Source organism: Bufo gargarizans, chromosome 6 (assembly GCF_014858855.1).
Source record: "Bufo gargarizans isolate SCDJY-AF-19 chromosome 6, ASM1485885v1, whole genome shotgun sequence".
Taxonomy (NCBI): Eukaryota; Metazoa; Chordata; class Amphibia; order Anura; family Bufonidae; genus Bufo; species Bufo gargarizans.
This window is the reverse complement of record NC_058085.1, coordinates 128,732,196-128,758,550: the sequence shown is the minus strand read 5'-3', so window position 1 is coordinate 128,758,550 and position 26,355 is coordinate 128,732,196. Positions and strand designations below refer to the sequence as shown.

General features: G+C 45.2%; 1 protein-coding gene across 5 annotated transcripts in view; it reads left to right on the top strand.

Moving 5' to 3' along the window:
• LOC122940189 (NXPE family member 1-like) overlaps positions 1 to 26,355 on the top strand; it is a 294,633-nt gene that overhangs the window by 173,279 nt on the left and 94,999 nt on the right. For all 5 annotated transcript variants that reach the window (XM_044296625.1, XM_044296630.1, XM_044296627.1 and 2 more), the window contains one exon: positions 9,761 to 10,461. In XM_044296625.1, the coding sequence (XP_044152560.1) occupies positions 9,761 to 10,461 (701 nt within the window). The remainder of the gene's footprint in view (positions 1 to 9,760; positions 10,462 to 26,355) is intronic.

The following is a 26,355-nucleotide window of genomic DNA, read 5'->3' as shown; positions in this document are numbered from 1 at the left end:
GCACTAGTACTATATAGTATCTGTAAGTGATCAATACTGATCGCAATCAGATCTATATAAGTACATTAGGGTCACCTTAGGTTCTACAAAAAACGCAGTGTTCGCCCGATCAGGCCTGATCTTGTGCGCACACTTGCGTTCAGTCCGCCCCACCGCAGTGACAGAATTTTTTTTTTCTGATCACTGCAAAAACCGTAAAATCGCTGCGCCGCTATAAAAGATCACTTTTGAGCTTTTTGGATCTTTATTAGCGATCGCAGCTTTACTTCGCAAGCACTCCTTTTTACTAAGCAGGTTTGCTCTTTTTCCTGGGTAGTCTCAGAGGAATACCCCCTAAATTTAGTGAACCCAAAATGTCAAACAAGGGGTATTCCGCTGAAGAGGCCTACAGGATTCTGACCGTGATGGATGAAAGCGATGGGGACGCCTTATCCGCTGAATCCAGTGGTTCAGAATATGAACCTGTAGACAGCAGTGGCACTCTAACGGCTAGTGAGGATGACGAGGTAGAGGTCCCTGCTACGGCCAGACGTACCCGATCCCATGTAAGAGTTCTGCCTACCCTGCATGATGATCCTCATTTGCAGCAGAGTGGTGCTAGCGCTGATCTTGTTTATGGTGCGGCATACACCAGCAGCGCAGCACAGCCTGGACCTTCTACCAGCACTGCCGTAGTCCCTGGTGAAGTGGCGAGCACCAGAAGGGCAGTTCCAGCTGGTACGGTGGCACGTGCAATAACTCCCCCGTCGCAGCCACCGCGTTCACAGGCCCGTAGAACCCTTAGTCTCCCAGAGGTGCTGGCAAATCCTAATTGGCAATCCCCTGATTCCGCCGCACCCGTATTGCCCCCTTTCACCGCCCAGTCTGGAGTTCGCGTGGAGACGGCTCATTTAGGATCGGCCCTTCAGTTTTTTGAGCTGTTCTTCACCGCGGATCTCTATGACCTAGTTGTGGCTGAAACCAACCGCTACGCCACACAGTTTATTACCGCCAATCCGGAAAGCTACTATGCCCAGCCTTTCCGGTGGAAACCAGTCACTGTTTCCGAGTTTAAAATTTTTTTGGGCCTTATCCTCAGCATGGGTCTAACAAAAAAAAATGTATTGCGGTCATATTGGTCTAAAGACCCAATACATTACATGCCCATGTTCTCTGCTGCAATGTCTAGGGCACGTTTTGAGGTCATCATGTGCTTTATGCATTTTGCGGACAATAGCACCTGTCATCCAAGAGGCCACCCTGCTTATGACCGGCTCCACAAAATTCGGCCCCTCATAGACCATTTGTCATCCAGATTTGCAGATGCGTATACCCCTAATCAAAACATCTGCATAGACGAGTCCCTAGTACATTTTACCGGGCGCCTTGGCATAAAACAGTACATCCCCAGCAAGCGCGCCCGGTATGGGGTCAAACTGTATAAGCTCTGTGAAAGGGCCACAGGCTATACATATCGTTTTAGGGTCTATGAGGGAAAAGACTCAAAACTGGAGCCGGTCGGATGTCCTGACTACCTGGGGAGCAGTGGCAAGATTGTCTGGGACTTGGTGTCACCCTTATTCCACAAGGGGTACCACTTATACGTGGACAATTTTTACTCAAGCGTGGCCCTCTTTCGGGACTTACATATAGTCGGAATTCAATGCTGTGGTACCGCGCGACCTAGTCGCCGGGGCTTCCCCCAACGGCTCGTTAGTACCCGACTTGCACGGGGGGAGAGGGCTGCCTTGTGTGACCAAGAACTGCTCGCGGTGAAGTGGAGGGACAAGAGGGACGTTTACCTTCTGTCCACCATTCACGCAGACACGACTGTCCAAATTGAACGGGCAACTGGAGTCATTGTGAAACCCCTCTCTGTCCACGACTATAACCTTCAGATGGGAGGGGTGGACTTCAATGACCAGATGTTGGCTCCCTATTTAGTGTCCCGACGCACCAGACGCTGGTATAAGAAGGTGTCTGTTTATTTGATCCAATTGGCGATGTACAATAGTTTTGTTCTCTACAGTAAGGCTGGGAGAACAGGATCCTTCCTAAAATTCCAGGAAGAGATCATTTCGGAAATCCTGTATCCAGGAGGGTCCGTGCCCCAAGGCCCTGATGTAGTGAGCCGGCTACATGGCAGACACTTCCCGTCTGTCTATCCTGGTACCCCAACTCAACGTTCCACAAGAAAAAGATGTCGTGTCTGTAGCAGGGGTGGAATAAGGCGTGACACCACCTTTTTTTGTCCTGACTGTCCTGACCAGCCTGCCCTATGCATAGGGGAGTGTTTCCGCAAGTTCCACACTCAGGTACACTATTAGCATAGGGATTGCGTACACAGGACAGGCACACAGGGGTCTTAGGGCCCTTTCACACAGAGCTGCCACAAACCTCTCCTTTCACCTGGGACAAAGTGCATAATGCACTTCGCCACATGTTTGGGCGATTTGCGCTTTGCACATTGTCCCATGGGGAAGGAGAGGTTTGTCCAATAAAGGTAAAAAAAGAAAAAAAAAAGAAAAGAAAAAATCACCGGTAAGCAAAAAAGTTATTGTTCTGTTTCAAAAGTTTAGAAAAGTTAATGTTCTCTAAAGTTAATGTTAATAAAATTATTGCGTTGCGGCCTGGTTTTTTCTTTTTTGTTTTTTTGTTTTTTTACCTTCCAGGTGGACCAAGCGATCAAGCAGCTGCAGCACTGATGTGCATTCTGACAGAAGCATTGCGCTGCTGTCAGATTACACGCAAGTCGGTGTATGCGGCGCTGCAAGACGAGATTTCTACTCTGCAGTAACAGATACGTTTGCCGAGGCATACGAGCTGAGGAGGAGGCGGCGTTCCTATGCTTTGGCAAACACTTTGTATGTAAAAAAATAATAATCCCGGCAATGATTTATTCATCCACATCGATTGATGCGAATGGAGAAATCTGGTTTGCCAGGGCATACGAGCTAAGTGGGTATGGATGTAGGGCGGAGCTCCTATGTCCTGGCAGACGCCTTTCCCCTCCTTTTTTTTTTTGGGCAGAGATTTTTTCATCCACATTGATCGATGCGAATGAAGAAATCTGTGCCGTTCATTTTTTTCTTTCAGCCCAGAGGCTGAACGGAAAAAAAAATCTCATTACCTGTATGCTCAATATAAGGAGAATAGCAGAAACTCCTAATGCTGGCTATACATGTAATGATTGCGGAGACCCTCAAATGCAAGGGCAGTACAAACACCCCACAACTCACCCCATTTTGGAAAGAAGACACCCCAAGGTATTTGCTGAGGGGCATATTGAGTCTATGAAAGATTTAAATTTTTGTCCTAAGTTAGCGGAAAGTGACACTTTGTGAGAAAAAAACCCCAAAAATTTTTTTTTTGCTAAATTATGGCCAAAAAAAAATTTCTATGAACTCGCCAGGCCCCTCATTGAATACCTTGGGGTGTCTTCTTTCCAAAGTGGGGTCACATGTGGGGTATTTATACTGCCCTGGCTTTTTAGGGGCCCTAAAGAGCCAGAAGAAGTCTGGGATCCAAATGTCTAAAAATGCCCTCCTAAAAGGAATTTGGGCCGCTTTGCGCATCTAGGCTGCAAAAAAGTGTCACACATGTGGTATCGCCGTACTCAGAAGAAGTTGGGGAATGTGTTTTGGGGTGTCATTTCACATATACCCATGCTGGGTGAGATAAATATCTTGGTCAAATGCCAACTTTGTATAAAACAAATGGGAAAAGTTGTCTTTTGCCAAGATATTTCTCTCACCCAGCATGGGTATATGTAAAATGACACCCCAAAACACATTCCCCAACTTCTCCTGAGTACGGCGATACCAGATGTGTCACACTTTTTTGATGCCAAGGTGGGCAAAGGGGCGCATATTCCAAAGTGCACCTTTCGGATTTCACCGGCCATTTTTTTACACATTTTGATTGCAAGGTACTTCTTACACATTTGGGCCCCTAAATTGCCAGGGCAGTATAACTACGCCACAAGTGACCCCATTTTGGAAAGAAGACACCCCAAGGTATTCCGTGAGGGGCACGGCGAGTTCCTAGAATTTTTTTTTTTTTGTCACAAGTTAGCGGAAAATGATGATTTTTCTTTTTTTTTCTTTTTTCCTTACAAAGTCTCATATTCCACTAACTTGCGACAAAAAATAAAAAATTCTAGGAACTCGCCATGCCCCTCACGGAATACCTTGGGGTGTCTTCTTTCCAAAATGGGGTCACTTGTGGCGTAGTTATACTGCCCTGGCAATTTAGGGGCCCAAATATGTGAGAAGAACTTTGCAATCAAAATGTGTAAAAAATGCCCTGCAAAATCCGAAAGGTGCACTTTGGAATATGTGCCCCTTTGCCCACCTTGGCAGCAAAAAAGTGTGACACATCTGGTATCGCCGTACTCAGGAGAAGTTGGGGAATGTGTTTTGGGGTGTCATTTTACATATACCCATGCTGGGTGACAAAAATATCTTGGTCAAATGCCAACTTTGTATAAAAAAATGGGAAAAGTTGTCTTTTGCCAAGATATTTCTCTCACCCAGCACGGGTATATGTAAAATGATACCCCAAAACACATTCCCCAACTTCTCCTGAGTACGGCGATACCAGATGTGTGACACTTTTTTGATGCCAAGGTGGGCAAAGGGGCACATATTCCAAAGTGCACCTTTCGGATTTCACCGGCCATTTTTTACACATTTTGATTGCAAAGTACTTCTCACACATTTGGGCCCCTAAATTGCCAGGGCAGTATAACTACGCCACAAGTGACCCCATTTTGGAAAGAAGACACCCCAAGGTATTCCGTGAGGGGCATGGCGAGTTCCTAGAATTTTTTATTTTTTGTCGCAAGTTAGTGGAATATGAGACTTTGTAAGGAAAAAAGATAAAAAATAAAAAATCATCATTTTCCGCTAACTTGTGACAAAAAATAAAAAATTCTAGGAACTCGCCATGCCCCTCACGGAATACCTTGGGGTGTCTTCTTTCCAAAATGGGGTCACTTGTGGTGTAGTTATACTGCCCTGGCAATTTAGGGGCCCAAATGTGTGAGAAGTACCTTGCAATCAAAATGTGTAAAAAATGGCCTGCAAAATCTGAAAGGTGCACTTTGGAATATGTGCCCCTTTGCCCACCTTGGCAGCAAAAAAGTGTCACACATGTGGTATCGCCGTACTCAGGAGAAGTTGGGGAATGTGTTTTGGGGTGTCATTTTACATATACCCATGCTGGGTGAGAGAAATATCTTGGCAAAAGACAACTTTTCCCATTTTTTTATACAAAGTTGGCATTTGACCAAGATATTTTTGTCACCCAGCATGGGTATATGTAAAATGACACCCCAAAACACATTCCCCAACTTCTCCTGAGTACGGCGATACCAGATGTGTCACACTTTTTTGCTGCCAAGGTGGGCAAAGGGGCACATATTCCAAAGTGCACCTTTTGGATTTCACCGGTCATTTCTTACACATTTTGATTGCAAGGTACTTCTCACACATTTGGGCCACTAAATTGCCAGGGCAGTATAACTACCCCACAAGTGACCCCATTTTGGAAAGAAGACACCCCAAGGTATTCCGTGAGGGGCATGGCAAGTTTTTAGAATTTTTTATTTTTTGTCGCAAGTTAGTGGAATATGAGACTTTGTAAGAAAAAATAAAAAAAATAAAATCATCATCATTTTCCGCTAACTTGTGACAAAAAATAAAAAGTTCTATGAACTCACTATGCCCATCAGCGAATACCTTAGGGTGTCTACTTTCCGAAATGGGGTCATTTGTGGGGGTTTTCTACTGTTTGGGCATTGTAGAACCTCAGGAATTATGACAGGTGCTCAGAAAGTCAGAGCTGTTTCAAAAAGCGGAAATTCACATTTTTGTACCATAGTTTGCAAATGCTATAACTTTTACCCAAACCATTTTTTTTTTTGCCCAAACATTTTTTTTTTATCAAAGACATGTAGAACAATAAATTTGGCAAAAAATGTATATATGGATGTCGTTTTTTTTGCAAAATTTTACAGCTGAAAGTGAAAAATGTCATTTTTTTGCAAAAAAATCGTTAAATTTCGATTAATAACAAAAAAAGTAAAAATGTCAGCGGCAATGAAATACCACCAAATGAAAGCTCTATTAGTGAGAAGAAAAGGAGGTAAAATTCATTTGGGTGGTAAGTTGCATGACCGAGCAATAAACCGCTAAAGTTGTGGAGTGCCGATTTGTAAAAAAGGGCCTGGTCACTAGGGGGGTATAAACCTGTGGTCCTTAAGTGGTTAAAATACATATTTTTTATGGGAATTTTTGCCAATGATCCTCCTCTGGTATGTCACTGTCCATGTTGTGGGACTATTTGTGTACTTCTAGTAAGTGTTTGCTGGCTGCAAATATGACCTGAAGATTTTTCAGGTTCGTCCGCTATTAAAGTGAATGGGGCCCGCCACGAACGCACGGTTCGCGAACATTTGATCGCGAACTTGCGTTTGCAAATCATCCCGGCCGATATTCGGCCATCACTAGTCGTCTGTTCGTGGGACCACTGCATGCAAATAAAGGACCCATTCACTTTTTATGTGGTCTGCGATACCCATCTGACTTTCAACATTTATAGAAAACAATATTTTTTTTTTAAACTGTGCAAAACCCAAAATAATATTTGGGAATATATTTTATTATTATGAAACTAAAAAACTTGCTTTAAAAAAAACTAAAAAAACAACTACATGTTATACTTTACAATATATTTAACTAAATATACATTAATAAAATGTAAAATGTAAAAATTCTAGTAAAATAATGAAAACAAATTCATTTATTTTGATGAACATTTTTACATTTAACATTCAACATTTTTAAAGGTTAAAAGATTAAAAAAAAGTAAAGAGTCTTCTGCTCGATGCCTATAAGCGCAGGACATATACTGTATATAACATGACATCATGGTCCTCACTGGAGTGAAATTGCACCATTTTTTGCGACTTTTTAAAATTGTCTCAATAGTAAATTTGTATAGAGATTGATTTACATAAGAAAATATGCCCACTTTCACGCCACTTTCAGAAAACTTGTGAGCATAGCGCAGATCCAGAAAAAGTTAAGAAAGCACCTACCGTAGAGGCCGTAGTTTACGAGACCGCTCAGTCCACAGCCACTTCAGCTAAATCAATGATAGAACAGGATCATGGCTTAAACCGTTGATGGGTTGTTTTCACTGCAGTGGCTGCATTGCATGTCCCTTTATCACCAGGGGCCGTGAATTTATGAGCAATGTAACGGGCAAGACTTATACCATTAGGTGCTTTTTTAACTGTCGTTCAAAGGGAGTTATTTATAAGGCAACCTGTCAATGTGGCCTTAAATACGTGGGTAAAACCACCCGGGAACTTCGGAGACGAGTTGGGGAACATCTCGGTGATATGAGACATAGCAGGGATACTCCCCTAGCCAAACACATAGAATTGAGCCATAATGGTAATTTCACGGGAATTACATTTATGGCCATTGAATTGACCCCCCCTCCCTCAAGAGAGGAGGGGACTGGGACAGGAAAATACTGCAAAGGGAGGCATGGTGGATATATGAGTTAAGAACTGTACAGCCAAGGGGCCTCAATGAGCAGCTTTCATTTGGTTGCTACATTGAGGAAACAAGGTTGTGTTAATTCAAGTCCTCCCAAGTAGCAGTAATACTATCCCCCTAGGATATTTGAGATAGTAATAACATCTCCTAGGACATCTTAGGCAATTTTCCTGCACAACAGGTATCACACCTTTGTAGGACACATGAGGACAAAATTCCTACAGTCCTCTATAAATAAATAACTAGGATGTAGGTGCACCTTGCCTCCTTATTGGGGGGAGGGTTTATAACTGTAAACTTGAACATCTAACTTTGTCTGTTGGAACGAGCCTCACTGTATATCATTTTCTTTACTGGTTTATTGCCTATATAACCTGCCGTTTTAATACCCTGGTTGTGCATTCTCTGACAACATAGACGTGACGCACCATTTGTTTACTAATGCTATCAAGTAAGGCAGATGTAGGGAGATTCGAGTAGGCCCATCTCTATATCTCCCACCTCCCCATAGTTCTGCCCCCTTGCGCTGTCAGACCTGTCTCTGTCTCATCTGACTGTAGGGGGAGGTACAATCAGCGCAGACACACCTCCCGCTGAGGTTCCTAACACGTGGTCTTCCTCCGTGATGCGGGGAACATGTGACTATTGACATCACCACCCGCATGACGAGTCATGTGATCTGGTGGGCGGATTCACCTAAACCCACGCTGGTTTAAAGGGAACCTGTCACCGGGATTTTGGGTATAGAGCTGAGGACATGGGTTGCTAGATGGCTGCTAGCACATCCCCAATACCCAATCCCCATAGCTCTGTGTGCCTTTATTGTGCAAAAAAACGATTTGATACATATGCAAATTAACATAAAAGAGTCTTATCTTACTTGTGTGACCAGAGAAGAGTCATATTTTCAAGCTCTGACTCATCTCAGGTTAATTTGCATATGTATCAAATCAGTTTTTATACAGAATAAAAGCACACAGAGCTATGGGGACTGGGTATTGCGGATGTGCTAGCAGCCATCTAGCAGCCCATGTGCTCAGCTCTATACACAAAATCCTGGTGACTGATTCCCTTTAAAGAACGCCAGCACGGGTATTCAACTCTGTCACTGCCACACGCAGGAGAGGAGTGTAGCTGGGCCATGGACATCAATGCATGGAGGGCTAAGTATCTGCTTAATGCAATGTAATATCGTTATCTTTTTGGCTTGTTCGCTCCATTGAACCAGGAAGCGACTTGTATTTCAGAACTGCCTGACTATTCATTACTACTTGTGGTTATATATGTCCCCTGATGATCTGGCTGAGTGCCTTTGAAAACGCATCGGGACGAGTTAGATTAAGTACCCCATGTATGTACCCTGGTGTGTGTTGCTTTCTGATGAAGCTGGGCTATCATCTCCACCGCAATTAAGGGACACCCAGGGACATACAGTGAGGGTTCTAATTTGAGTTAGAATATAGGGAGATAAAGGGGAAGAGACCCAGCATCTGTCTCCCTCTTAAACTACATCCCTGTTTCTCTAACTCACCCTCTTAGCAATTGTGTACATCCTACATTTGCCTATATCTTCACTATTTGGTGGTGCGTGGTCACTAGTGTTGATCACGAATATTCAAATTGCAAATTTTTATCGCTAATATCGTCACTTTGAGAATTTGCAAATATTTAGAATTTAGTGATATACAGTTGCAAGAAAAAGTATGTGAACCCTTTGGATTTATATAGATTTCTGCACAAATTGGTCATAAAATGTGATCTGATCTTAATCTAAGTCACAATAGACAATCACAGTCTGCTTAAACTAAAAACACACAAATAATTAAATGTTACCATGTTTTTATTAAACACACCATGTAAACATTCACAGTGCAGGTGGAAAAAGTATGTGAACCCCTAGACTAATGACATCTCCAAGAGCTAATTGGAGTGAGTTGTTGGACCTGTCTCTGTCTCATCTGACTGTAGGGGGAGGTACACTACAATATTCAAATTCGCGAAAATTCAACGAATATTCTACGAAATATTCGCAAAATATCGCGAATTCGAATATGACCCCTGCCGCTCATCACTAGTGATCACTGATGCATGCATGTTTTATTTTGCAACTATCTATAGGCCTATTATTTTACTAGTGGCTATAATATGTATGCACTTATGAGGCGGAGACAAAAAGAAAACGGTATTATACTGTAATTTTCCATTTTTAGGTATCACCTGCAAAAGATCGCTTATCTGAATCGACCGCAAAACCAGATGTAAAGTCCATTAAAACTATTACCCTATTCGAAGATGAGCTTCTTATCCTCAACAAGGTATCTCAAATGATCCATACGGTTACCCTGAACCATACAGATTTTGCATCAAGTGCTAAGATGAGCAAGGCCACTATTATAAACCCAAGAAAGAAGTACTGCACTGGAGACAAGTTAATTATCCAAATTGATATGTTTGATTACTTGGGTAATAGGAAGACGTATGGAGGTGACTTCATAAAGCCTAGAATATTTAACTCCAAAATGAATGCCGGAGCGTCAGGAGTGGTTGAAGACTTTAACAATGGAACATATCACATCCACTTTAATTTATTTTGGGAAGGAAAAGTCTATATTTCTTTGATACTTTACCATTCTAGTGAGGCGGTTTCAGCTTTATGGAGAGCCAGGGACAACAACTATGACTTTATAAACTTCTTAGGAACATTTGTGAACAGAAGCCAGTCCGTTAAAAGTAAATGTGGGTTCAAGCTAGACTCGGCAAAAGAAGTATGTGAATATGGATCCATAAAAGACTCTGAGTCATTTTATTGCTACAAACAGGACAATTTCCACTGTGGTTCTTTTAGTTTTCTCCAGTCTTCCAACAGCGACATTAGCTTCCTTAGAAACATGGAGAAGCAATTGTTTGACAGGTAAAAGGTTTCTTTAAAAAAAAAAAATATATATATATATATATATATATATATATAATGTCAATAATATACATAAATATTGGAACATCGACACAATTCTAACATTTTTGGCTCTATACACCACCACAATGGATTTGATAAAACGAAACAAACAAGATGTGCTTTAACTGCAGACAGCTTTTTTTGAGGGTATTTACATCCAAATCAGGTGGACGGTGTAGGAATTACAACAGTTTGCATATGTGCCTCCCACTTGTTAGGGGACCAAAAGTAATGGGACAGAATATTCATCATAAATAAAACTTTCACTTTTTAATACTTGGTTGCAAATCCTTTGCAGTAAATTACAGCCTGAAGTCTGGAACGCATAGACATCACCAGACGCTGGGTTTCATCCCTGGTGATGCTCTGCCAGGCCTCTACTGCAACTGTCTTCAGTTCCTGATTGTTCTTGGGGCATTTTCCCTTCAGTTTTGTCTTCAGCAAGTGAAATGCATGCTCAATCGGATTCAGGTCAGGTGATTGACTTGGCCATTGCATAACATTCCACTTCTTTCCCTTAAAAAACTCTTTGGTTGCTTTTGCAGTATGCTTTGGGTCATTGTCCATCTGCACTGTAAAGCGCCGTCCAATGGGTTCTGAAACATTTGGCTGAATATGAGCAGATAATATTGCCCGAAACACTTCCGAATTCATCCTGCTGCTTTTGTCAGCAGTCACATCATCAATAAATAAAAGAGAACCAATTCCATTGGTAGCCATACATGCCCACGCCATGACACTACCACCACCATGCTTCACTGATGAGGTGGTATGCTTAGGATCATAAGCAGTTCCTTTCCTTCTCCATACTTTTCTCTTCACATCACTCTGGTACAAGTTTATCTTGGTCTCATCTGTCCATAGGATGTTGTTCCAGAACTGTTAAGGCTTTTTTAGATGTTGTTTGGCAAACTCTAATCTGGCCTTCCTGTTTTTGAGGCTCACCAATGGTTTACATCTTGTGGTGAACCCTCTGTATTCACTCTGATGGAGTCTTCTCTTGATTGTTGACTTTAACACACATACACCTACCTCCTGGAGAGTGTTCTTGATCTGGCCAACTGTTGTGAAGGGTGTTTTCTTCATCAGGTAAAAAAAAATCTTCGGTCATACACCACAGTTGTTTGTCGTGGTCTTTCGGTGTTGCTGAGCTCAGCGATGAGTTCCTTCTTTTTAAGAATGTTCCAAACAGTTATTTTGGCCGCGCCTAATGTTTTTGCTATCTCTCTGATGGGTTTATTTTGTTTTTTCAGCCTAATGATGGCTTGCTTCACTGATAGTGAAAGCTCTTTGGATCTCATCTTGAGAGTTGTCAGCAACAGATTCCAAATGCTAATAGCACACTCGAAATGAACTCTTGACCTTTTATCTGCTCATTGTAATTGGGATAATGAGGGAATAACACACACCTGGCCATGGAACAGCTGAGAAGCCAATTGTCCGATTACTTTTGGTCCCTTAACAAGTGGGGGGCACATATGCAAACTGTTGTAATTCCTACACCGTTTACCTGATTTGGATGTAAATACCCTCAAATTAAAGCTGACAGTCTGCAGTTAAAGGGAACCTGTCATGTGGATATTTGATTATAATCTAACTAATTATATACAATCATTAACTACTAAAAAGTACCTTAGATGTATTCACTTACTGGTGTGACAGATGGTTACCTCATAAAATACACACAAAGATGCCGCATGCCGCATGCTAATGAGCTGATTCGAGTCCGGCGTGATGTCTTTGAGTCCAGCGTATATTTAATTCAGAGCTATAGCCACTCCCCTGCCCACCTGCTGCTGATTCATATGGAAACACTGTCATTCAGCAGCAGGTGGGCGGGGAGAGTCAGGAGCTCATGAATATTCATGACTCATCATTATCAGCTGGAGCTTTTCAATACAAGATGTTGGCAGATTGACTGGGTCAATTAAAGAAAGTGAGCCAGCATTTTGCTAAGCGAATCAGTCACTTATTTATGTTGCCCGTAGTTAGGACACCATAAAACTGGTAACAGGTTCCGTTTAAGGGGGTCTCAGCTCTCTAGGACGTACCGTTCCCGATATTCCCCAAAAATGACCTGCATTATCCAATACAAGCCTGCCAGCCGTTCACTTAAATCCTAACTGACATACACATGGTCACATGTCCCTTATCAGCCAATAGAAGCTTGCAGGTCCTACTCCAGGTTGCCATAACAACTGATCATAGGTTTTAGCAGTTCGCAGGTCCTGAAATATTCAGTTATATGACGTATGATGGCACAACTACACTGCTACATGCATGGGGGGAAGGGGCCACTATTAAACAGACGGGCGCTGTGGGGTTCATTGTTAAAGGGGCGGGCACCGTGGAGTTCACTGTTAAAAGGGCGGTCACTTTTAAAGGGGTGGTCACTGTGAAAGTCACTGTTAAACGGGTGGTCACTGTGAAAGTCATTGTTAAAAGGGCGGTCACTGTTAAAGGGGCGGTCACTGTAAAAGTCACTGTCAAAGGGGCAGTCACTGCAAAATTCACTGTTAAAGGGGCGGTCACTGTGAAAGTCACTGTTAAAGGGGCGGTCACTGTGAAAGTCACTGTTAAAGGGGCAGTCACTGTGAAAGTCACTGTTAAAGGGGCAGTCACTGTGAAAGTAACTGTTAAAGGGGTGGTCACTGTGAAAGTCACTGTTAAAGGGGTGGTAAGTCACTGTTAACCTCTTCCAGACACATGACGCACCGGTACGGCATGTTGTCCCGGTACTCAAGTCAATATATTTCACCTTTATTTATGAAAAAATCCCAAATTTAACCAAAAATGAGAAAAATTCTCAATTTTCTAAATTTCTATTTCTCTGCCTTTAAAACAGAAAGTGATACCTCATAAAATATTTATTAATTAACATTCCCCATATGTCTTCTTTATGTTGGCATCATTTTGGAAATGTAATTTTTTTTTTTTAGGACGTTAGAAGGCTTAGAAGTTTAGAAGCAATTCTTCACATTTTTAAGGAAATTGCCAAAACCCACTTTTTAAGGACCAGTTCAGGTCTGAAGTCACTTTGTGAGCCTACATAGCAGATACCCCCATAAATTACCCCATTGTAGAAACTACACCCCTCTAGTTACTTAAAACCGATTTTACAAACTTTGTTAACCCTTTAGGCGTTCCACAAGAATATAAGGAAAATGGAGATCAAATTTAAAAATTTAACTTTTTTGGCAGATTTTCCATTTTAATCCAAATATTTCTTTAACACATCAATGATTAACATCCAAACAAAACTTAATATTTATTACCCAGATTCTGCGGTTTACAGAAACACCCCACATGTGGTCATAAACCGCTGTATGGGCACACAGCAGGGCGCAGAAGAAAAGAAACTCCACATGGTTTTTAGATGCAATGTCCCATTTGAAGTCCCCTGATGCACCCTTATAGTAGAAACTCCCAAGAAGTGACCCCATTTTGGAAACTAGGGAATAAGATGCCAGTTTTATTGGTAATATTTTGGGGTATATATGATTTTTTTGATCATTCATTATAACACTTTATGGGGCAAGGTGACCAAAAAACTGGTTGTTTTAGCACAGTTTTTATTTATTTTTACAGCGTTCATCTGATGGGTTCGGTCAAGTGACATTTTTATAGAGCAGATCGTTACGGATGTGGCAATACCTAATATGTATACTTTTTCTTATTTATTTCACTTTAACACAATAATAGCATGTTTAAAACCCAAAAGATTATGTTTTAATGTGTCCATGTTCTGAGAGCTATATTTTATTTTTATTTTTTGAGAGATTTTCTTATGTAGGGGCTCATTTTTTGCGGGATGAGGTGATGGTTTTATTGGTACCATTTTGTGGGACATACGCCTTTTTGATCACTGGTGTTGCACTTTTTGTTATGTAAGGTGACAAAAATTGCTTGTTTTGACACAGTTTATTTTTGTTATTTTTTTTACGGTGTTCATCCGAGGGGTTAGGTCATGTAATATTTTTATAGAGCTGGTTGTTACGGATGTAGCTATACCTAATATGTATACTTTTTATATTTATTTCACTTTAACACAATAATAGCATTTTTTTAAACCAAAAAAATTATGTTTTAGTGTCTCCATGTTTTGAGAGCTATAGTTCTTTTTATTTTTTGAGAGATTTTCTTATGTAGGGGCTCATTATTTGCGGGATGAGGTGACGGTTTTATTGGTACCATTTTGTGGGACATACGCCTTTTTGATCACTTGGTGTTGCACTTTTTGTGATGTAAGGTGTAGGGATGAGCGAACTCGAACTGTATAGTTCGGGTTCGTACCGAATTTTGGGGTGTCCAAGACACGGACCCGAACCCGGACATTTTCGTAAAAAAAGGCCGGGTTCGGGTTCGGGTTCGGTGTTCGTCGCTTTCTTGGCGCTTTTGTGACGCTTTCTTGGCGCTTTTTGAAAGGCTGCAAAGCAGCCAATCAACAAGCGTCATACTACTTGCCCCAAAAGGCCGTCACAGCCATGCCTACTATTGGCATGGCTGTGATTGGCCAGAGCACCATGTGACCCAGCCTCTATTTAAGCTGGAGTCACATAGCGCCGCCCGTCACTCTGCTCTGATTAGCGTAGAGAGAGGTTGCAGCTGCGACAGTAGGGCGAGATTAGGCAGATTAACTCCTCCAAAGGACTTGATTATTGATCGATCTGCAGCTGTGGGTCATTGAGCTGCTGATACTCAATTGCTCACTGTTTTTAGGCTGCCCAGACCGTTTGTCAGTCACTTTTTTCTGGGGTGATCGGCGGCCATTTTGTGTCTTGTGGTGCGCCAGCACAAGCTGCGACCAAGTGCATTTAACCCTCAATGGTGTGGTTGTTTTTTGGCTAAAGCCTACATCAGTGTGAAGCTGTCACACAAAGTGCATTTAACCAGCAATAGTCTGTTTATTTTTTGGCCATATACTACATCAGGGGCAAGCTGCGCCTGTCACCAAGTGCATTTAACCCTCAGTAGTGTGGTTGGTCAAGCTGTCACACAAAGTGCATTTAACCAGCAATAGTCTGTTTATTTTTTGGCCATATACTACATCAGGGGCAAGGTGCGCCCGTCACCAAGTGCATTTAACCCTCAGTAGTGTGGTTGGTCAAGCTGTCAAACCAAGTGCATTTAACCAGCAATAGTCTGTTAATTTTTTGGCCATATACTACATCAGGGGCAAGCTGCGCCCGTCACCAAGTGCATTTAACCCTCAGTAGTGTGGTTGGTCAAGCTGTCACACCAAGTGCATTTAACCAGCAATAGTCTGTTCATTTTTTGGCCATATACTACATCAGGGGCAAGCTGCGACCGTCACCAAGTGCATTTAACCCTCAGTAGTGTGGTTGGTCAAGCTGTCACACCAAGTGCATTTAACCAGCAATAGTCTGTTCATTTTTTGGCCATATACTGCATCAGGGGCAAGCTGCGCCCGTCACCAAAGTGCATTTAACCCTCAGTAGTGTGGTTGGTCAAGCTGTCAAACCAAGTGCATTTAACCAGCAATAGTCTGTTCATTTTTTACAGGTTTCATTTCTTACAAGTTATGCAGCAGTCTCTTATGCTGTTTGAAGACTCCGCTGGCAGGGTTTCCCAAGGGCATCCACCTAGCCCTTCCACAGCGGTGAAAGACATAGAATGCACTGACGCACAACCACTTATGTTTCCTGATGATGAGGACATGGGAATACCACCTCAGCATGTCTCTGATGATGACGAAACACAGGTGCCAACTGCTGCGTCTTTCTGCAGTGTGCAGACTGAACAGGAGGTCAGGGATCAAGACTAGGTGGAAGACGATGCAGGGGACGATGAGGTCCTAGACCCCACATGGAATGAAGGTCGTGCCACTGACTTTCACAGTTCGGAGGAAGAGGCAGTGGTGAGACCGAGCCAACAGCGTAGCAAAAGAGGGAGCAGTGGGCAAAAGCAGAACACCCGCCGCCAAGAGACTCCGCCTGCTACTGACCGCCGCCATCTTGGACCGAGCACCCCAAAGGCAGCTTCAAGGAGTTCCCTGGCATGGCACTTCTTCAAACAATGTGCTGACGACAAGACCCGAGTGGTTTGCACGCTGTGCCATCAGAGCCTGAAGCGAGGCATTAACGTTCTGAACCTTAGCACAACCTGCATGACCAGGCACCTGCATGCAAAGCATGAACTGCAGTGGAGTAAACACCTTAAAACCAAGGAAGTCACTCAGGCTCCCCCTGCTACCTCTTCTGCTGCTGCAGCCTCGGCCTCTTCTGCTGCTGCCGCCTCGGCCTCTTCTGCTGCTGCCGCCTCGGCCTCTTCCTCCGCCTCTGGAGGAACGTTGGCACCTGCCGCCCAGCAAACAGGGGATGTACTACTAACACCACCACCACCTCCGTCACCAAGCATCTCAACCATGTCACACGGCAGCGTTCAGCTCTCCATCTCACAAACATTTGAGAGAAAGCGTAAATTCCCACCTAGCCACCCTCGATCCCTGGCCCTGAATGCCAGTTTTCTAAACTACTGGCCTATGAAATGCTGTCATTTAGGCTGGTGGACACAGACAGCTTCAAACAGCTCATGTCGCTTGCTGTCCCACAGTATGTTGTTCCCAGCCGGCACTACTTCTCCAAGAGAGCCGTGCCTTCCCTGCACAACCAAGTATCCGATAAAATCAAGTGTGCACTGCGCAACGCCATCTGTGGCAAGGTCCACCTAACCACAGATACGTGGACCAGTAAGCACGGCCAGGGACGCTATATCTCCCTAACTGCACACTGGGTAAATGTAGTGGCAGCTGGGCCCCAGGCGGAGAGCTGTTTGACGCACGTCCTTCCGCCGCCAAGGATCACAGGGCAACATTCTTTGCCTCCTGTTGCCACCTCCTCCTACTCGACTTCCTCCTCCTCTTCTTCCACCTGCTCATCTAGTCAGCCACACACCTTCACCACCAACTTCAGCACAGCCCGGGGTAAACGTCAGCAGGCCATTCTGAAACTCATATGTTTGGGGGACAGGCCCCACACCGCACAGGAGTTGTGGCGGGGTATAGAACAACAGACCGACGAGTGGTTGCTGCCGGTGAGCCTCAAGCCCGGCCTGGTGGTGTGTGATAATGGGCGAAATCTCGTTGCAGCTCTGGGACTAGCCAGTTTGACGCACATCCCTTGCTTGGCGCATGTGCTGAATTTGGTGGTGCAGAGGTTCATTCACAACTACCCCGACATGTCAGAGCTGCTGCATAAAGTGCGGGCTGTCTGTTCGCGCTTTCGGCGTTCACATCCTGCTGCTGCACGCCTGTCTGCGCTACAGCGTAACTTCGGCCTTCCCGCTCACCGCCTCATATGCGACGTGCCCACCAGGTGGAACTCCACCTTGCACATGCTGGACAGACTGTGCGAGCAGCAGCAGGCCATAGTGGAGTTTCAGCTGCAGCACGCACGGGTCAGTCGCACTACAGAACAGCACCACTTCACCACCAATGACTGGGCCTCCATGCGAGACCTGTGTGCCCTGTTGCGCTGTTTCGAGTACTCCACCAACATGGCCAGTGGCGATGACGCCGTTATCAGCGTTACAATACCACTTCTATGTCTCCTTGAGAAAACACTTAGGGCGATGATGGAAGAGGAGGTGGCCCAGGAGGAGGAGGAGGAGGAGGAGGAGGAGTAAGAGGGGTCATTTTTAGCACTTTCAGGCCAGTCTCTTCGAAGTGACTCAGAGGGAGGTTTTTGGCAACAGCAGAGGCCAGGTACAAATGTGGCCAGCCAGGGCCCACTACTGGAGGACGAGGAGGACGAGGATGAGGAGGAGGTGGAGGAGGATGAGGATGAAGCATGGTCACAGCGGGGTGGCACCCAACGCAGCTCGGGTCCATCACTGGTGCGTGGCTGGGGGGAAAGGCAGGACGATGACGATACGCCTCCCACAGAGGACAGCTTTTCCTTACCCCTGGGCAGCCTGGCACACATGAGCGACTACATGCTGCAGTGCCTGCGCAACGACAGCAGAGTTGCCCACATTTTAATGTGTGCGGACTACTGGGTTGCCACCCTGCTGGATCCACGCTACAAAGACAATGTGCCCACCTTACTTCCTGCACTGGAGCGTGATAGGAAGATGCGCGAGTACAAGCGCACGTTGGTAGACGCGCTACTGAGAGAATTCCCAAATGTCACAGGGGAACAAGTGGAAGCCCAAGGCCAAGGCAGAGGAGGAGCAAGAGGTCGCCAAGGCAGCTGTGTCACGGCCAGCTCCTCTGAGGGCAGGGTTAGCATGGCAGAGATGTGGAAAAGTTTTGTCAACACGCCACAGCTAACTGCACCACCACCTGATACGCAACGTGTCAGCAGGAGGCAACATTTCACTAACATGGTGGAACAGTACGTGTGCACACCCCTCCACGTACTGACTGATGGTTCGGCCCCATTCAACTACTGGGTCTCTAAATTGTCCACGTGGCCAGAGCTAGCCTTTTATGCCTTGGAGGTGCTGGCCTGCCCGGCGGCCAGCGTTTTGTCTGAACGTGTATTCAGCACGGCAGGGGGTGTCATTACAGACAAACGCAGCCGCCTGTCTACAGCCAATGTGGACAAGCTGACGTTCATAAAAATGAACCAGGCATGGATCCCACAGGAACTGTCCGTCCCTTGTCCAGATTAGACATTAACTACCTCCCCTTAACCATATATTATTGTACTCCAGGGCACTTCCTCATTCAATCCTATTTTTATTTTCATTTTACCATTATATTGCGAGGCTACCCAAATTTGAATGAACCTCTCCTCTGTCTGGGTGCCGGGGCCTAAATATATGCCAATGGACTGTTCCAATGTTGGGTGACGTGAAGCCTGATTCTCTGCTATGACATGCAGACTAATTCTCTGCTGACATGAAGCCAGATTGTCTGTTACGGGACCTCTCTCCTCTGCCTGGGTGCTGGGCCTAAATATCTGACAATGGACTGTTGCATTGGTGGCTGACGTGAAGCCTGATTCTCTGCTATGATATGAAGACTGATTCTCTGCTGACATGAAGCCAGATTGTCTGTTACGGGACCTCTCTCCTCTGCCTGGGTGCTGGGCCTAAATTTATGAAAATGGACTCTTACAGTGGTGGGTGACGTGAGGCCTGATTCTCTGCTATGATATGAAGACTGATTCTCTGCTGACATGAAGCCAGATTGTCTGTTACGGGACCTCTCTCCTCTGCCTGGGTGCTGGGCCTAAATTTATGAAAATGGACTCTTACAGTGGTGGGTGACTTGAAGCCTGATTCTCTGCTATGTCATGAAGACTGATTCTCTGCTGACATGAAGCCAGATTGTCTGTTACGGGACCTCTCTCCTCTGCCTGGGTGCTGGGCCTAAATTTATGAAAATGGACTCTTACAGTGGTGGGTGACATGAAGCCTGATTCTCTGCTATGATATGAAGACTGATTCTCTGCTGACATGAACCCAGATTGTCTGTTACGGGACCTCTCTCCTTTGCCTGTGTGCTGGGCCTAAATTTATGACAATGGACTGTTGCAGTGGTGGCTGACGTGAAGCCTGATTCTCTGCTATGACATGAAGACTGATTCTCTGCTGACATGAAGCCAGATTGTCTGTTACGGGACCTCTCTCCTCTGCCTGGGTGCTGGGCCTAAATTTATGAAAATGGACTCTTACAGTGGTGGGTGACGTGAAGCCTGATTCTCTGCTATGATATGAAGACTGATTCTCTGCTGACATGAAGCCAGATTGTCTGTTACGGGACCTCTCTCCTCTGCCTGGGTGCTGGGCCTAAATTTATGACAATGGACTGTTGCAGTGGTGGCTGACGTGAAGCCTGATTCTCTGCTATGACATGCACACTGATTCTCTGCTGACATGAAGCCAGATTGTCTGTTACGGGACCTCTCTCCTCTGCCTGGGTGCTGGGCCTAAATTTATGAAAATGGACTCTTACAGTGGTGGGTGACGTGAAGCCTGATTCTATGCTATGATATAATGACTGATTCTCTGCTGACATGAAGCCAGATTGTCTGTTACGGGACCTCTCTCCTCTGCCTGGGTGCTGGGCCTAAATATATGCCAATGGACTGTTGCACTGGTGGCTGACGTGAAGCCTGATTGTCTGTTACGGGACCTGTCTCCTCTGCCTGGGTGCTGGGCCTAAATATCTGACAATGGACTGTTGCATTGGTGGGTGACGTGAAGCCTGATTCTCTGCTATGATATGAAGACTGATTCTCTGCTAACATGAAGCCAGATTGTCTGTTACGGGACCTCTCTCCTCTGCCTGGGTGCTGGGCCTAAATATCTGACAATGGACTGTTGCATTGGTGGGTGACGTGAAGCCTGATTCTCTGCTATGATATGAAGACTGATTCTCTGCTGACATGAAGCCAGATTGTCTGTTACGGGACCTCTCTCCTCTGCCTGGGTGCTGGGCCTAAATATCTGACAATGGACTGTTGCATTGGTGGCTGACGTGAAGCCTGATTCTCTGCTATGATATGAAGACTGATTCTCTGCTGACATGAAGCCAGATTGTCTGTTACGGGACCTCTCTCCTCTGCCTGGGTGCTGGGCCTAAATATCTGACAATGGACTGTTGCATTGTTGGCTGACGTGAAGCCTGATTCTCTGCTATGACATGCAGACTGATTCTCTGCTGACATGAAGACAGATTCTCTGTTACGGGACCTCTCTCCTCTGCCTGGGTGCCGGGGCCTAAATATCTGAGAATGGACTGTTCCAGTGGTGGGTGACGTGAAGCCAGATTCTCTGCTATGGGACCTCTCTCCAATTGATTTTGGTTAATTTTTATTTATTTAATTTTTATTTTAATTCATTTCCCTATCCACATTTGTTTGCAGGGGATTTACCTACATGTTGCTGCCTTTTGCAGCCCTCTAGCCCTTTCCTGGGCTGTTTTACAGCCTTTTTAGTACCGAAAAGTTCGGGTCCCCATTGACTTCAATGGGGTTCGGGTTCGGGACGAAGTTCGGATCGGGTTCGGATCCCGAACCCGAACATTTCCGGGAAGTTCGGCCGAACTTCTCGAACCCGAACATCCAGGTGTTCGCTCTACTCTATGGTGACAAAAATGGCTTTTTTTGACAGTTATTTATTTTTTATGGTGTTTATTGGACTGGGTCGATCATGTGATATATTTATAGAGCCGACCGTCACTGACTCGGCAATACCAAATATGTCTATTTTATTTTTTCTATTTTTAACTTTTTTTTAATCCTTACTTGGATAATTTTTTTTTACATGTGAAACCTTTTATTTTTTATAAACACTTTATTTTTATATTTTTTATTTTACACTTTTCGCCCCTCATAAGGTCATACAAGACCTCTGGGGGACATTTACTTCACTTTTTTCACTGTTGATTTCTCCTGTAACTAGGGCTGACATAGTAGCACGAGTTACCGGAGAAATACACCCCCCCCCTCCCCAGAGAGGCTGTACAGCGCAATACAGCGCTGTACAGCCTCAGTGCAAGGCTGATCGAGGTCTCTGAAAGACCTCACACAGCTCCTGCACTCTCCAGTCCCGGCAATCACATGACCGCCGGGCTAGAACAGGAAGCGCATAGCGCTTCCTGCTCTGCATACACAGCAGAGGTGAGCACTGTGTATGCAGTGATTCAGAAGGCAGGGACACCTGGGCACTGTCCCTGCCTTCTCTCTGGGTTGCCCTGCTGTCACTGACGGGCAAACCGGTCAGCAGCTGCACGATTTACGTGCAGCTGCAGTTTCTGAATGGACGTTCTGGTGGTCACTGCGAAAGTCACTGTTAAAGGGACAGTCATTGTTAAAGGGGCGGTCACTGTGAAAGTAACTCTTAAAGGGGCGGACACTGTTAAAGAGGCGGTGTCACGACCATGGTCATGGTCGTGACTCCTGATCCGCATGCAGTTGCCTGTGGTTTGGTTTTTGTCAATCACATTGTGAGGGCGGCTGGATTGTTGCCTCACATGTGGTTGCCACTGGCAACATGTTTGTACTTGGCAGTATAGTAGCCTGAGCTGTTGCTAGGCAGCTTGCTGCAATCTGCATGTGGTTGCACTTGGCAACATGTGTTTATATGTGTGCACTTTCCTTGTCTGGTGTGCACAGGGTTTATTGTGTGTGTATTCCCCTATAAGTTGCTGTCTTCCCTTCCCTGGTGTTGGAAGGGTTAACTTCCTTCCTAGTGTGTGTGCACTGGGTGTGTCTGTGTGGGTGTGGCTACTTGGGCCTATATAGCCTATGCTGAGAGCAGTAGTCAGAGGGGTACTTGAGCCATGGTCTGCTGGAGTCGTCCTCCTACTTTATACCATCTGCCAGTGAGGGCCACCCTTGTGGTCATAAATGTTTGTGATGTTTAGTTGAGGTTGTTTTCCTTTTCATATTTTATGCACCTATGGATCTGGGTTCCTGTGTGTTTGTGTGTGTGCTGTGTCCATTTATGTTTGGGTGTGGACACTAGTTTGTATTGCACGGGATCCAGTCAGTGTGTCTGTGGCAGGTAGGTGTGGAAGTTCTTTTCATCCTCCTGCCATATCCATAGGATGTTCATGTTCCTATCCCCTTGCAGCTTGGCCACTTTAGACTCCTGTTTCTCCGCGTCCAGGAGGAACAGGCTGTCTACCCAGCTCCTAGCTCAGGGATCTGCGGAGGGTGAGTAGGGATCCGAGGTTCCCGAGAATGAGCCCTCCTACCTTCAAGGTCGGCTCATGTAGCTAGGAGTCAGGGTCAGATTAGGGAAGCTCTAGGAGGTGACCTGCTCCCTAATTCTGTGGTCCTGGCCAAGTAGCGACCTACCATCTTCGGGCATCGCACTGCTGAGGGTTCTCCCCATCCTCAGCCGTGACAGGCGGCCACTGTTGAAAGTCACTGTTAAAGTGGCGGCCACTGTTAATGGGGCGGTCATTGTGAAAGTCACTGTTAAAGGGGCGGTCACTGTGAAAGTCACTGTTAAAGGGGCTGTCACTGTGAAAGTCACTTTTAAAGGGGTGGTCACTGTGACAGTCACTGTTAAAGATGCGGTCACTGTTAAAGGGGCGGTCACTGTTAAAGTGGTGGTCACTGTGAAAGTCACTGTTAAAGGAGCAGTCACTGTTAAAGGGGTGGTCACTTTAAAAGTTACTGTAAAAGGGGCAGTGACTTCGAAAGTCACTGTTAAAGGAACCATCGTTGTTAAAGGGGCGGCCCTGTGAAAGTCACTGTTAAAGGGGCGGTCTCTGTGAAATTTACTGTTAAAATGGCGATCTCTATTAAAGGGGAGGTCACTGTGAAAGTCACTGTTAAAGTGGAGGCCACTGTTAAATGGGTGGTCACTGTTAAAGGGGCGGTCACTATGTATAGGTTGGTCACTGTAAAAGTTTCTCTCAATGGGGCGGTCACTGTTAAAGGGGTTGCCACTGTGAAAGTCAATGTTAAAGGGGCGGTCACTGTTAAAGGGGCGGTCACTTTGAAAGTCGCTGTTAAAGGGGCGGTCACTTTGAAAGTCATTGTTAACGGGGCAGTCACTGTGAAAGTCACTTTTAAAGGGCTAGTCACTGTTAAAGATGCGGTCACTTTGAAAGTAACTGTTAAGGGGGGGTCACTGTGAAAGTCACTGTTAAACGGGTGGTCACTGTGAAAGTCACTGTTAGAAGGGCGGTCACTGTTAAAGGGTGGTCACTGCGAAAGTCACTGTTTAAGATGCGGTCACTGTGAAAGTCACTGTTAAAGGGGAGGTCGCTGTTAAACGGGCAGTCACTGTTAAATGGGCGTTCACTGTGAAAGTCACTGTTTAAACGGGCGGTCTCTGTGAAAGTCACTGTTAAAGGGGTAGTCACTGTGAAAGTAACTGTTAAAGGGGTAGTCACTTTGAAAGTCATTGTTAACGGGGCAGTTACTGTAAAAGTGACTTTTCAAGGGGTGTTTACTGAAAGTCACTGCTAAAGGGGCGGTCACTGTTAAAGAGGCGGTCACTGTGAAAGTAACTGTTAAAGGGGCAGTCACTATAAAAGTAACTGTTAAAGGGGCGGTCAGTTTGAAAGTCATTGTTAACGAGGCGGTTACTGTAAAAGTCACTTTTAAAGGAGTGGTTACCGAAAGTCACTGCTAAAGGGGCGGTCATTGTTAAGGGGGCGGTCACTGTGAAAGTCACTGTTAAAGGGGATTTCTCAACACACAGTTTTATACTTACCTGCTCCCAGCGCGCCGTCCACTTCCTGGTTTCGACACTCGGCAGGGGGCGGGCTCCATCTTGATTGATGTCTTCTCCCGGCCGGGCCGCGCGCTGTACTGAACGCGCATGCTGAGTCCGCGCATGCGCCCTGGTGACTTCTTCCTGGCCAGTATAGTATACTTGCCAGGAAGAAGTCACCAGGGCGCATGCGCGGACTCGGCGTGCGGGTTCAGTACAGCTCGCGGCCGGCCGGGAGAAGAAAAGAAGTCGTCTGCGCACGCGCGGCCACCGCGATTCCTGAGAAGAGCGGTGGCCGTAACCAGGGGAGACGAAAGACAACAGTCAGTTAAGTATAGGTTAATTTTTTTCTAAGGGGTGGGGATTTGTTAATGAAATATATTTAGAAAAATGATCACTTAAATCATTAACAGATTTAACAGTGATCATTAAGATGATAATACCCCTTTAAAGAGGAGGTCACTGTTAAACGGGCGGTCACTGTTAAAGCGGTGGTCACTGTGAAAGTCTTTGTTAAAGGGGCAGTCACTGTGAAAGTCACTGTTAAAAGGGAGGACACTGTGAAAGTCACTGTTAAAAGGGAGGACACTGTGAAAGTCACTGTTAAAGGGGCGGTCACTGTGAAAGTCACTGTTAAAGGGGCGGTCACTGTGAAAGTCACTGTTAAAGGGGCAGTTACTGTGAAAGTCACTGTTAAAGGGACAGTCATTGTTAAAGGGGCGGCCACTGTGAAAGTCACTGTTAAAGGGGCTTTCACTGTTAATGGCCGGCCACTGTGAAAGTCACTGTTAAACGAGCGGTCACTGTAACAGAGGCGGTCACTGTGAAAGTCACTGTTAAAGGGGCAGTTACTGTGAAAGTCACTGTTAAAGGGGCGGTCACTGCAAAAGTCACTGTTGAAGGGGCGGTCACCATTAAAGGGACGGCCACTATGAAAGTCACTGTTAAAGGTGCTTTCACTGTTAATGGCTGGCCACTGTGAAAGTCACTGTTAAACGGGCTGTCACTGTAACAGGGGCGGTCACTGTGAATGTCCCTGTTAATGGGGCGGTCACTTTTAAAGAAGCGGCCATTGTGAAAGTCACTGTTAAAGGGATCGGTAACCATTAAATTGGTGGCCATTGTGAAAGTCACTGTTAAAGGGGTGGTCACCGTTAAAGGAGCGGCCACTGTGAAAGTCACTTTTAAAGGCGCAGTCACTGTTAAAGGGGTGGCCAATGTGACAGTCACCGTTAAAGGGGCGGCCACTGTGAAAGTCACCGTTAAAGGGGCGGCCACTGTGAAAGTCACTGTTAAAGGGGCGATCACTGTGAAAGTCACTGTTAAAGGGGAGGTCAATGTGAAATTCACTGTTAAAGGGTGGGTCACTGTTTAAGATGCGGTCACTGTGAAAATCATTGTTAAAGGGTAGGTCACTGTTAAACATCAGTCACCGTTAAACAGGTGGCCACTTTGAAAGTCACTGTTAAACGGGCAGTCACCGTTAAAGGGGTGATAACTGTGAAAGTCACTGTTATTTAATATAAAATTGCAATATATAAATACCCGAGCAATGCCGGGTCATTAACTAGTAATATATATAATGACAAACATTTGTAATGCACTTTTCTCACAAGAACTCAGGGATAGTTATGTGGGTGGGGCAACTCCCTGGGAAGTCAGTGGCAGTCATATAGGGGCTCAATCCCAACTCACAACACACACTAG